General features: G+C 41.4%; 1 protein-coding gene across 1 annotated transcript in view; it reads left to right on the forward strand.

Moving 5' to 3' along the window:
• CNTNAP2 (contactin associated protein 2) overlaps positions 1–12,088 on the forward strand; it is a 2,292,243-nt gene that overhangs the window by 2,097,175 nt on the left and 182,980 nt on the right. The window contains exon 20 of the mRNA XM_019031540.4: positions 688–821. Coding sequence (XP_018887085.3) covers positions 688–821 — 134 coding nt within the window. The remainder of the gene's footprint in view (positions 1–687; positions 822–12,088) is intronic.

Raw genomic sequence — 12,088 nt, forward strand, 5'->3', positions numbered from 1 at the left:
TAGTGTTTCATGGGACCTGCAGATGTCTCCTCCCTGCAGTCCTATATTGTATATGCTCTCATTCTTTGTGTCCAGGCATAATCCCAACTTGGATCATTTAAACTATTTGCATCTTCAACTTTGAGACGACAGTCACTGAAGTTCACTGTGGGCAGATTGTAAATATGTGCGAGCCTGGTGCTGTCAGCCAGTATGGGTCAGTAGGCCTCTGAGCTCGTGAATCCAAATTCAAATCTTGAATGTTATCTGTGGACATCAAGGGAGGGGACATCAAGTTTATCAGAAATTGGCGGGGCGCGGTGGCTCACGCCTGTAATCCCAGCACTTTGGGAGGCCGAGGCGGGCAGAGAGCCTGAGGTCAGGAGTTCGAGACCAGCCTGGCCAGCATGGTGAAACCCCCATCTCTACTGAAAATACAAAAATTAGCCAGGCGTGGTAGCAGGTGCCTGTAATCCCAGCTACTCAGGAAGCTGAGGCAGGAGAATCGCTTGAACCTGGGAGGCAGAGGTTGCAGTGAGCCAAGATCGCACCATTGCACTCCAGCCTGGGCAAGAGCAAGGCTCCGTCAAAAAAAAGAAAGAAAAGAAAGGAAGAAAGAAAGAATCTAAGAGCAGGAATCGAGGGGATGTGACATTAAAATGAAATTTAGGGCAAACAAATTACTGAGCTTTCTTTTTTCTTCTATAGGAAGCTTACAGATTCGATACAACCTGGGTGGCACCCGAGAGCCATACAATATTGACATAGACCAAAGGAACATGGCCAATGGACAGCCCCACAGTGTCAACATCACCCGCCACGAGAAGACCATCTTTCTCAAGGTATACATACGTGTACATATAAATTACATATAATATCGCATTATAGTCCCTGTCCCTATAATGCTTGCCCATTGGTTTTGTTTTGAGGGGATAGAAGTAGAAGAGATGCTTTTTACACTTTCTCCTACAAGTGCATAACTAGTGAAGTAGAAATATATATCATTCTGACAAGGAAAGACAATGATGAAGTTGATGACATCTTTTAGGGGGAAATAGAATAAATGTTTATTCCGTATAGTCTTTCTGGTTTTCCCAGTTCTAGATCCACATATCTATCAATTTACTGCTTTTATCCATTGCACCATCTTTCTTCGCCAAGCTCTCCGACATCTGAAACTTACCGTGTTTCCCAGCAAAGGTTATTTTGGTTTCTCCGACCTACTTCTTCCACTGCTCCAACACAATACGAAGAGCTGTATTTTTTCTCTCTCTCTCTGCAGAGCCTTTGTCTTAAAAATCCTCAAAACAGTCTTTCCCCAGAATCTCAGACTCTGACTGTGGGCTTTCGGCACACAAAGGGATGGTTTTATTATGACACTCAAATTTTATTTCAGGTTCATTGATGACCCCGGCCCCCACCACTGATTTTTACAGTGAAGAAACCAGCTTGGGAAACACCATGAATAAAACATAATGTGAGGAGGTCTCCCTGGGAGCTAGGCCAAGAGATCTAGGATGGGAACTGTCACTGCATTCTCTAGAAGGAGTTCAAAATAGATGCCTGTCAGGAGAAAGAACAGCAGGAGGACGCTGTTTTGTCAATAAAGTGGAGTGTCATTTGGCAGGGGTTCAGCAGCCTCTCAGACCTCATTCTGATTCAGCTGGATGCTGTGGGAAGTTCAGGTTGCAAAGAAAAGGCACAAGCCCTATCTCTTTTGAGCACTGGTGGATGTCAGATTCATAACTTGATATGGAGTTTGCGCGTGGCCTTTAGCAGTAAATGCTAGACGGCATTTTAAGGAGAGGCCTTTCCTAGGAAACTGACATGCACTGTTTCAGCTTACTGCACCATCAATCAAAGGTGGCATAATAAGGTTCTCTCATCATGATCGACAGAGTCCCAGAGCCCAGCACAGCACCTGGCACACATTAGGGGCGACACATTCTTTATGGAGTAAACCAAGCGCATCTTTAACCAAGTTTTAGTCAGAAAAGCCAGCAAGTCCAGGAGACAGATCGTTTTATATCATTTCATCAACATTGTCTCCCTCGGCTTTTGATCAGAGACTTTTTCCATTTTAAGCCACCCAACTTGTCACCTCTTTTAAAGAAAGTGACTTATCTTGCCATTTTACCATTGCAAAATAATATTGAAACTTAAAAAGACCTAAACAATGGCTTTTCAGACAGTATAACAGCAGAGACCCACCACAGCCATAGAATCGTATACAGTTAACCCTCACTCTCTGCCACAGTGAATTAGAGAAAGACTTGAGGAAGGGGAGAGGAGTGGATGATTTTTAAGACTTGGGGCTTTGGAGGCACAGAAAGCCAGAGATATAGACAGTGGAGCAGCCAGAGACCTGCAGAGAATCCAGGGGATGAATGGGTTTGGGGGAGGGTCTGGTTCTATTGCTCAAGACTATTTTGGTTGCAAATGATAGAAAAGCAATTCAGAAATAATTTGTTGGGGAAAATTCCTAGGGTAGGTCATAGAATTATAGAATTTGAAAAAGATAAAACCAAACTTTGGGAAGAGAATCTAAGGAGCCTGGAGAATTAAAACTGTGGACTAGAATACCACTGGGTTTCTCTCTCCCTTCCTTCCTTCCCTCCCTCTTTTTCCTTCTCATCTCTGCCTCTCTCTGAAGACTGGATTAATTACCTCTTACTGCATGCTCCATCTTTCACATATCCTAGGACATAGTCACAGGAGTACTGGGCTCATGTCTTCCCAATTTTGTTACCAGAAGAAGGGGTCCTAGTTTCTTGACACTCGTTTTAAAATCTCAGGGAATCTCTGATAGGCCTGGTTTGAGTCACGTGCTCACCTTGTTGAGTGGAAGGGGGAACAAAGACCCATAGTCCCTAATCACATCTCTTGATTAGAGTGGGGAACTTGGGAAACTCCCTCAAAAGAACAGAATGCAGTTCCAGAAAGAGGAAGGAGATAGGACGACAGGAATGAAAACTTTGGATGCACAATTCCGAGGTAGGAGAGGAGAAAAACCTGGGAAGTGCTTCCTCGATTCCGCCCTAGGTTCTGCACCTGGAGGTGTTGGGAGATCCAGCTCTCCCTCCTTCTCTGTCATGTAATGTAACTGACTGCAGTAAGATTTCTGAATGTCCCAACCCACGTAAGGGCAACTAGGAAAGATGTCACGGCCCGGGGAGCTTCAATCTCTCAGCCCAGCCTGTCCCATCTACCCTGGGCCCTGCCCACCCCTGAGGGCAAAAAGAAAGTAAAGATAGAGGTGGTAGAGGAAGACAAGATGTAGTTCCTCCTTATGGAAAAGCAGATCCCAGGGCTTCTCACTCCCATGCCCCACTTTCTTTCATGCAGGGAGGCCTTGCAGACGTGGAAGTAATTCGGAAAGTGCTTTGCAACACCAAAAAACACTGCAATTTTTTTCTTAAAACAATCTACAAATCCATCTTGAGAACTTCTACAGCCTCAACTGTGTGTGGAAAGAGATGTAATAAAATGTTCACAGTGATCATCTATGTGTGAAGGGATTATAAATGGTTTGATTTCCTCTAGAGTTTTCTATTTCCCCATTTTCTATTATAAGCACATGCTGCATTTTTATAATCAAACAGATATATGAAACAGCCATATATTCTCAACCTATTCTGGTAGCCCCCAGTTATAATAACATATGATAACAAAGGCATTTCAATAATTTCAAATTAATATTTATTTATTTATAGTCAAAGAACAAAAATAAGGCTAATGCAAAGATGAATGGTAGATCACAGTGCTACGGAATGATGTCTTTGGAATTAAGGTGAATGTTGATGCATTTATACATGCTCAAACATATAATTTAGATGATCCTCATCAGTGTTTATGGTGTCTTTAAAAGCAGGTTTACTTTCGTAGCTGGGTTTGGCTAAAGCTAACATTAAATTAATCTGCATTCCCTCAGCACACACCCTGTGAAACAGCACTGAGCACTTGAGGGAAACTGACCTTGGATGAAACATTTGCTGCCAAAAGACAAAGTACCCAGTCTCCACATAGATAACAGGGAACTGACTGTAGTAGTTATCAGACACCAGCATGAACCAGAACCCATGGCATACCTCCAGTGGCATCATTTGTGAAAACTCACAGTTGCATCAGGGAGAATAGCTTAAGGCTTAATGCCAGTCAAAATATAAACAAACAAGGTGCAGCCAGAGAGCACCTGAAAAAGTCTGGCATGCAGTGAAAAATTATGTCAATTAGCATGAATCCAAAAGCTAAACATTCTAATCAACAATTCCAAAGTCTTGTGCAACTAACCCTTTCTTCTTCCTTTCCTTCCTTCCGTCTTGCCATCCATGTTTCTTTTCCTTCCTATTTTTTCCTTTCTTTCTTCCCAACCACATTGCACAAGGGATCTAAGGGGGTTTACAGGGAGAATATTAAATGAAATAGAGAGTTAATGGAAGTCACAAAAAGTAAGTCCCCAAGATCAGAGAAAATAGAACATGATTATCAGGTCACAAGGTCTTACCACTTCGATAAATTTGACTGTGAACTTCTCGGCAGCCAGAAGTATGCAACCCATAAGGATGAACTAAGCCAGTTCCTCTTGAGAATTGAACCTTTTGTTATTATATCATTTTTATTTTATTTAATTCCATGGATTATATTTACTGACATAGAAAATGCCCATAGCATATTCCACTTATACAACATCACATACACGATAACAGCTCACATGTATTGGTGCTTACTGTGTCCAAGGCAATGTGCTAAGCACTTTATACACATTTTCTCAGTCATCACAAAAACTTTATGAAGTATGTGCCATCATTATTCCCATCTGATGTGTTTTGGAATGTGTCCCTGTCCAAATCTCATGTCAAATTATAATCCCCAATGTTGAAGGAGGAGCTTGGTGGGAGGTGAGTGGATCATGGGGGTGGATTTCCCCCAGATGTTCCTGTGATAGTGAGTGAGTTCTCATGAGGTCTGGTTGTTTAAAAGTGTGTAGCACCTCCTGCTTTGCCCTCTTCCTCCTTCTCAGGCCATGCAAGACACGCCTGCTACCCCTTTGTCTTCTACTATGATTGTAAGTTTCCTGAGGTCTCCCCAGCCATGCTTCCTGTACAGCCTGTAGAACTGTGAGTCAATTAAACCTCTTTTCTTTATAAATTACCCAGTCTCAGGTAGTTCTTTATAGCAGTGCAAGAATGGACTAATATACCATCTTAGAGATGTGGAAATTAAAGTTCATAAAGTAAGATGCAACCTGCCCAAAGTTAGAAAGCGGTAAATGGCCACAGCATAGTCGAACCCAGGTCTGTCATACTTCAAAGTGTACACAGGCTCTTAACCTTGCTTAATAGACAGATGTCTGGAAGGATGTTCACAAAATTTTAGAAGCAGATACCTCTGGCTGGTAAGAAATTAAGTGATGTTATTGTTATTACCATAAGATAGTTCAAAATATGCAAAAACACAGAGAATAATAAACCATATGCTATGTACCCACCATTGAAACATTACAAATTTTGACATTTTGCCCTATTTCTTCAGATTTTTTTAAACACAGCAACAATTGAGAGGCCATTGTCCTCCTGGTTACATAGTGGGCCCCAATAAAAGTCAGAGTCAATGCCCTCAACAGCATTTCTGCAAATGTATTTGTTACAAGGCTGTTAGATGCTGAAGCTCCTTGGGAAAGTAAAGCTTCCCATTTTGAATTCAGCCCAAACAAGTCTGTAGAGAGTGAGGTAGAGCAGGATGATGGACAGATGAAGAGGCCAAAGGCTGAGATGATGCAGCTTTCTGAAATTTTGACCTGATCCTAGGATAAAACTAGCTGGAAAATGATAATGAATAAACTACATGTTCTTTGAATAATTATCCATGACAATCACACATTTTTGGGTTTAGATGTGAGTTAGACAATAGAGAGTTCAGGGATATATTCTCTGGCACAGATACTCAGAATCCATATTCTCTACAAATCAAATGAACAGATGGTAAGGATGTATCATTTTGGCTTTCATCTAACTAGAGGGCCATCTTATCTTTGCCAAGAAGAAGCTAACAGATTTTCTGCAAGCAAAATAAGGCCTTTCTTAGAAAATAATTCTAGGTCCTCAGGAACAAATGATGATTAGATCCCCAAGTTCTTACACCAAAAAGAGGATGACTTTGATTATTTTCACTGGGAATTTTCAAAACAAATGTTCAAAAATATCACTGAATTCTGTTCTTTAAAATAATATAAGCACGGTAATTTCTTACCTGCTACTAATCTGAATTTCAACCAAATTGTATAAAAACAATTGCATCAATTGTTAATTGAACTAGGTCCTGTATATAAATCTTAAGAACTGTCAGAGAAGTGTCAAAAACATCAGCAACATGTAGTGTGCTAAGTGCTAGAAGTAGAAGAAAGGATACAAATATTAGGATGATGCCAGTTGCTATACAAATTAGCCCTCAAATGTCCATGTTTTAACCCAATAAAAGTCTGTCTTACATCAGATATATTTTCAGAAAAAGAAAGTTCTCTGGTCTCCAGCAGTGATGAAATTGTGCTGGGCAGGCACTCTGAGGACCTGCCACTGCCACCAACTTCCCTGCTTCCCCAACCCTGGATTAGGCCAAATTATTGTCCATTATTCTTGAAGCCCTCCCGGGCTTCATCCTCTGGGAGGCTCTTCCTTGTGTGTGTTCAGCCATGGCCTCCCCTGAATTACGTGCCGGATAATGTGCTCCTTACAGCTGTGCAGCAATTTTTTTTTTTTTTTTTTTTTTTTTTTTTGAGACAGAGTCTTGCTCTGTCACCAGGCTGGAGTGCAGCAGCACGATCTTGGCTTATTGCAACTTCCACCTCCCGGGTTCAAGTGATTCTCCTGTGTCAGTCTCCCAAGTAGCTGGGAGTACAGGCGTGTGCCACCACGCCCAGCTAATTTTTTGTAATTTTAGTAGAGACAGGGTTTCACTGTGTTAGCCAGGATGGTCTCGATCTCCTGACCTCATGATCCACCCTCCTTGGCCTCCCAAAGTGCTGGAATTACAGGTGTGAGCCACCGCGCCTGGCTACAGCTGTGCAGCTTTAAGGCCCATTTCCTGCAGGTTCAAATTACACTAAGGGTTTTTTACACATAAGCCTTTTGTGGACTAGATCTGTGCTTTCTTTTCCAATACAATTCCCTCAAAACCCAAGGTGGCTTCGATCAATTTGCTTCTGGTAAGTTTCATGTGCTGGTAAATGCACCCTAAGCTTTTCCCTAGACATCAATCTTAGACTTACTCAATCATTTGCCTCCAGGCGCCCATGCCTCTCTCTCTCAAAGTAATGGCAGCTACTTTGGGGCCAGTAGACACAAAAGGCTTGGGTGGGAAGTAAAGACCCTTAATTTAAATGTTACCCATGAGGCTAAGTCAGTTTGCTAAACAGAAATCTTACTGCCCCATTGTTGGTCAAAGCTGTTTGCAGTGTTATTTCTTACTCTCTAGTGTAAGGCTCTAAATATCTACACTTTTCTCTATTCCTTTCATTGATTATTGGGAACTGGTCAATTCTTTCCTGAACTCATCTGCTCCATGACATGAGGAGCAAAAAGCAACTGACACACATGACCATTCTGTCTCTTTCGAAGCACTTTCCTTAAAGCTACTTAGGCACTTAGTCTGCCTTCCAGGTTATGTGAGGTGACAGTTTTACAAAACATTTTATTGCATACTATATTAGTCTGTCTTGCACTGCTATAAAGAAATACCTGAGACTGAGTAATTCATAAAGAAAAAAAGGTTTAGTTGGCTCACAGTTCTGCAGGCTGTACAAGACGCATAGCAGCTTCTGCTTCTGGGGAGACCTCAGGAAGCTTAAGATGGTGGACAGCAAAGGGAAAGTAGGCTTGTCTTACATGGCAGGAGCAGGACCGAGAGAGAGTGAAGGTGCTACGCACTTTCAAACAACCAGATCTCATGAGAATTCACATATCATCAGGAGAACAGCACCAAGAGGGTGGTGCTAAACCGTTCGTAGATCTCTGCTTCCATGATCCCATCAACTCCCACCATGACCTCATTTTGGACACTGGGAATTACAACTCAACATGAGATTTGAGCAGGGACACATATCCAAACCATATCACATACCATTCTTCCTCTGTCTTTCAAGTCCCTAATATCCATTCCTGCACCACCTGCCACCTTACCACAAAGCCAATGCTACATGTTTTAAGTTTCTGTTATAGCAGCACCCTGCCTTAAGATACCAATGTATGTATTCGTTAGGGTTGTATTCACTGTTATAACAAAAAATCAGAGGCTTAATACAAATAACTTTCTTTCCCACATAATAGTAAAATGATTTCTAGTTGGAAATCGTAAGCAATATATAAATAGGCTGATAAAAAAGGTGTTTGTACTAATGTCCAAAAATAATAGAGTAAAAGACATTGTGGTTCTATGCTATAACTTTAAGGCTTTGAAGGAAGGATAAGATGTTAACAGGTGAATGGGGGGCAAGAGAGGACATGGAAGAATATTTATTATGGAAGAGGGAGAAGGAGAGGGAAGACGTGTGTTCCAAAAGAGAACATGATGTTAAACAAAGATGCTAGCAGAGTGACTATTTCATAGGTTTCATCCTCTCTCTATCTCATGAATAGAAAAGACCACTGGAGAAGACTCAGTAAAAAGTCTTACCTGGAGAAATTCTCACTCTGAAATATGTAACATCAAATGGTCTGAAGTCATTTATGAATATTGAATGCTGTGAAGTCAGTAGTCTGAGGCACATGCAGAGTGGTGTCAAAAATTGTTGGAAGAATTTTATTAGCAGCAAAATGAGAGTAATTCAATTATGGACTCCTAGGGCAGCACCAAATGTTAATTGACGTGAAACATTGGTGGCCGGGGGAGCCCTAGTTCACCAATTTCTATATGTGGAAAAGTGTACAATTGTAAGGACTTTCACATAACCTCCTCAAGCCCAGAGAAAAATCTCTCTAGACTTGAGAGGGCCTTAATGATCATGTTAGGTAGTGCTCAAAGCCCTTTCTTACATATTGAAATGCTTGCCCACATTGCCATTCTCAGCCTTATGAACTGGAAATAGCTGGTGCTATTAGTCCCATTATATACATGAGAAAACAGAGATTAAGAAGTCCCAGGCCAGGCGCGGTGGCTCACGCCTGTAATCCCAGCACTTCGGGAGGCCGAGGCGGGTGGATCATGATGTCAAGAGATCGAGACCATCCTGACCAACATGGTGAAACCCCATCTCTACTAAAAATACAAAAATTAGCTGGACATGGGGGTGCACGCCTGTAGTCCCAGCTACTCAGGGGGCTGAGACAGGAGAATCGCTTGAACTCGGGAGGCAGAGGTTGCAGTGAGCTGAGATCGTGCCACTGCACTCCAGCCTGGTGACAGAGCGAAACTCCGTCTCAAAAAAAAAGAAGTCCCGTTGATGAATAAGGTCCCAGTGCTCACAAGAGACATGATCTTCTCTAGAACCCAGCTAACCAGACCCCATTTCCCCACTTAGTTTGCTCTTTGTTGTCTTTGCAAATGGGCAAGAGAAGCAAGCTCACTCCTGTTCATTTGCCTTATAAACTTTTGAAATTTTTTAAAAATGTTTACGCAAAATTAAGTCTTTTGAGGATTTGTGTTTTCTTTGGAGTCACTAAAAGCAATGACTTTATAGCATTTCGTAGGGGGTCATAAAACCCTAATTTTTATAATCAAAGAGAACTACAGCACACAGTATCATACACCCATAAAAATTCCATCTCATTCTTTAAGTAAATATGAACATAACCTCCTGTCTGTCCATTTTAGGATCCTTCTTTTCTGTAGAAACATGGAGCCCAGACTGAAATTAGATACTGAAGCTCAAATAAATTATTTAAAAATGTGTGCCTTTATTACCCTTGAACTTTCTGCCAATAAAGAACAATATTAACAAGCATATGGATGTAAACACTCCTAAAAATTTTACTATCAGAAGTTGTTCAAGCCTTTATTAAGGAAAATAACACAGTTTGGAAGCATTAAATTTTTTAGGGATGTCAGAACAAATAAAGAAAGTTGACCTAGCTAGCCTAGGGCACTGCTCTTGAAATTACATTTACTGTAACTCCTTCCCTTTGGCTAATTTAGTTTTTATCTACTCTGGATGATAAACTCACAGCCTGGGTTGTGCAATACAAGCATGCTTGACAGAAGGCAGGCAATTGCAAGAATAATGATGAGCCATTTGAACACTCTGGCTTCTTCCCTTCCAGAAGAACTTTTACCTGTTATAGCACTGGCTCTCTATTGGGATTCTCAGCAAGTGTATTAGCACTTAACTTTCCACTTTAATGAACGACTGACATGTATAATTCCATGGAGAGCATAGGCCAATATTTTATTAGTTTCTGATAGTATTACAATGGTTTGAGTCTATTGAACTGATATAGAAGATCTATGGGAAGAGAAGAGAGAGGGCTACATATATTGGGAAGTTGCCCATTAATTTGGTCTGTATATGAGTCAGAGTTCATTTTTTCTTCTATATTTCTATGTATCCAGAGAAGCCTGTTCGTGATTGAGAGACACATCAAAAACCTCATGACCTCATTAGCTTTTGTAATGTCGCCTCTGGTTTTGGGTTGAGCTATGGCTCCTCGGCCCCTGAGAAAGTATTTGAGCAGGTTTTCATTATTTGGTTCAGAACGTAGCAGTATTTGACAAAATGTTTCTGAAAAGAGGAAACAAGATGCCCAACTACCAGAGCCTCAGATTCCTCTCCCTCCCAGTACCTTCAAACAAGCTTGAAGTTTTAAACTCAGGCCACCTCCACACTGAGAGGTCTGGCCAGCCCGTATGCAAGGACATGGTTCCTAGGAGTGTGGTGGAGGTGTGTGGTGAAGATCCTGCTGAAGAAGACAGAAGGTTCTCAAGATGTCCAGGACTCTTCTGTTATCAATGTACTTTTCTTCTACTTAAAGCCACATGGGATCCCTAAGAATTTAACATGATGATATCTAATTGACATTCTCTCTTACCCCTGCCTACCACTAAACCCACCACATGGTGAGAAAGTTCCAAACAGCAATCGTTTCTGAAGCCTGATTTCGATAAAACCAGATGGTCACCAAAACCATTCCATTAGGCCATTTACTGATGTGGAATGCAATTAAAATTCATTCAACTTTAATCAAAGTAACTTTGAGGAGAAAAATATGTGCTGAGTATCTACAATATAAAAGAAATTTGGATAGATGATGATGAGTTGGTGGAAGAGTAGGTGACTCATACAGGGATGAATAAAATGTATCTTTTACAACTCAAGGAGTTTATATTCTGGGAGGGGAGAAAAGATGTGTCCAGTCACTAGGCATTTCGTCAGATAATAGAAACCTGTTCCACCTACTTCTCCTCTAGAAGACAGTTTGACAAGTCTCCTTATCAACATGTAAATAATAAAAATGGTATCCAGAAAAAGAGAATATTAGCAGTTTGGGGTGGTGATAAGGACACAGCACGTAACAAGATTTCCCCTTGAGGACAATTTCAGTGTAAACAGAGACCCCACAGATTACAAACTGTTGAATTCAGAGGTTGTTATTAAGACATAAATTTAAAAGGGTCTTTATTGATAGGCTACCTTACTATATTAGGGCTCTCTAGCAGGACAGAACTAATAGGATAGATGTATATATAAAGGGGAGTGTATTAAGGAATATTGACTCACACGATCACAAGCTGAGGTCCCACAGTAGACCGTCTGCAAGCTGAGGACCAAGGAAGCCAGTCAGATTCCTAAAACCTCAAAAGTAGGGAAGCCAACAGTACAGCCTTCAGTCTGTGGTCGAAGGTCCAAGAGTACCAAAGCTGATGAATTTGGAGTCCAATGTTTGAGGGCAGGAAGCATCCAGCATGGGAGAAAGATGAAGGCCAGAAGACGCAGCCAGTCCAGTCCTTCCATGTTCCCCTACCTGCTTTTATCCTATCTGCATTGGCAGCTGATTAGATGGTGCCCACCCAGATTGAGGGTGGGTCTGCCTTTCCCAGTCTACTGACTCAAATGGTAATCTCCTCTGGCAACACCCTCACAGACACACCCAGGAACAATACTTTGCATCCTTCAATTCAACCA

Source organism: Gorilla gorilla, chromosome 6 (genome assembly GCF_029281585.2).
Source record: "Gorilla gorilla gorilla isolate KB3781 chromosome 6, NHGRI_mGorGor1-v2.1_pri, whole genome shotgun sequence".
Taxonomy (NCBI): domain Eukaryota; kingdom Metazoa; phylum Chordata; class Mammalia; order Primates; family Hominidae; genus Gorilla; species Gorilla gorilla.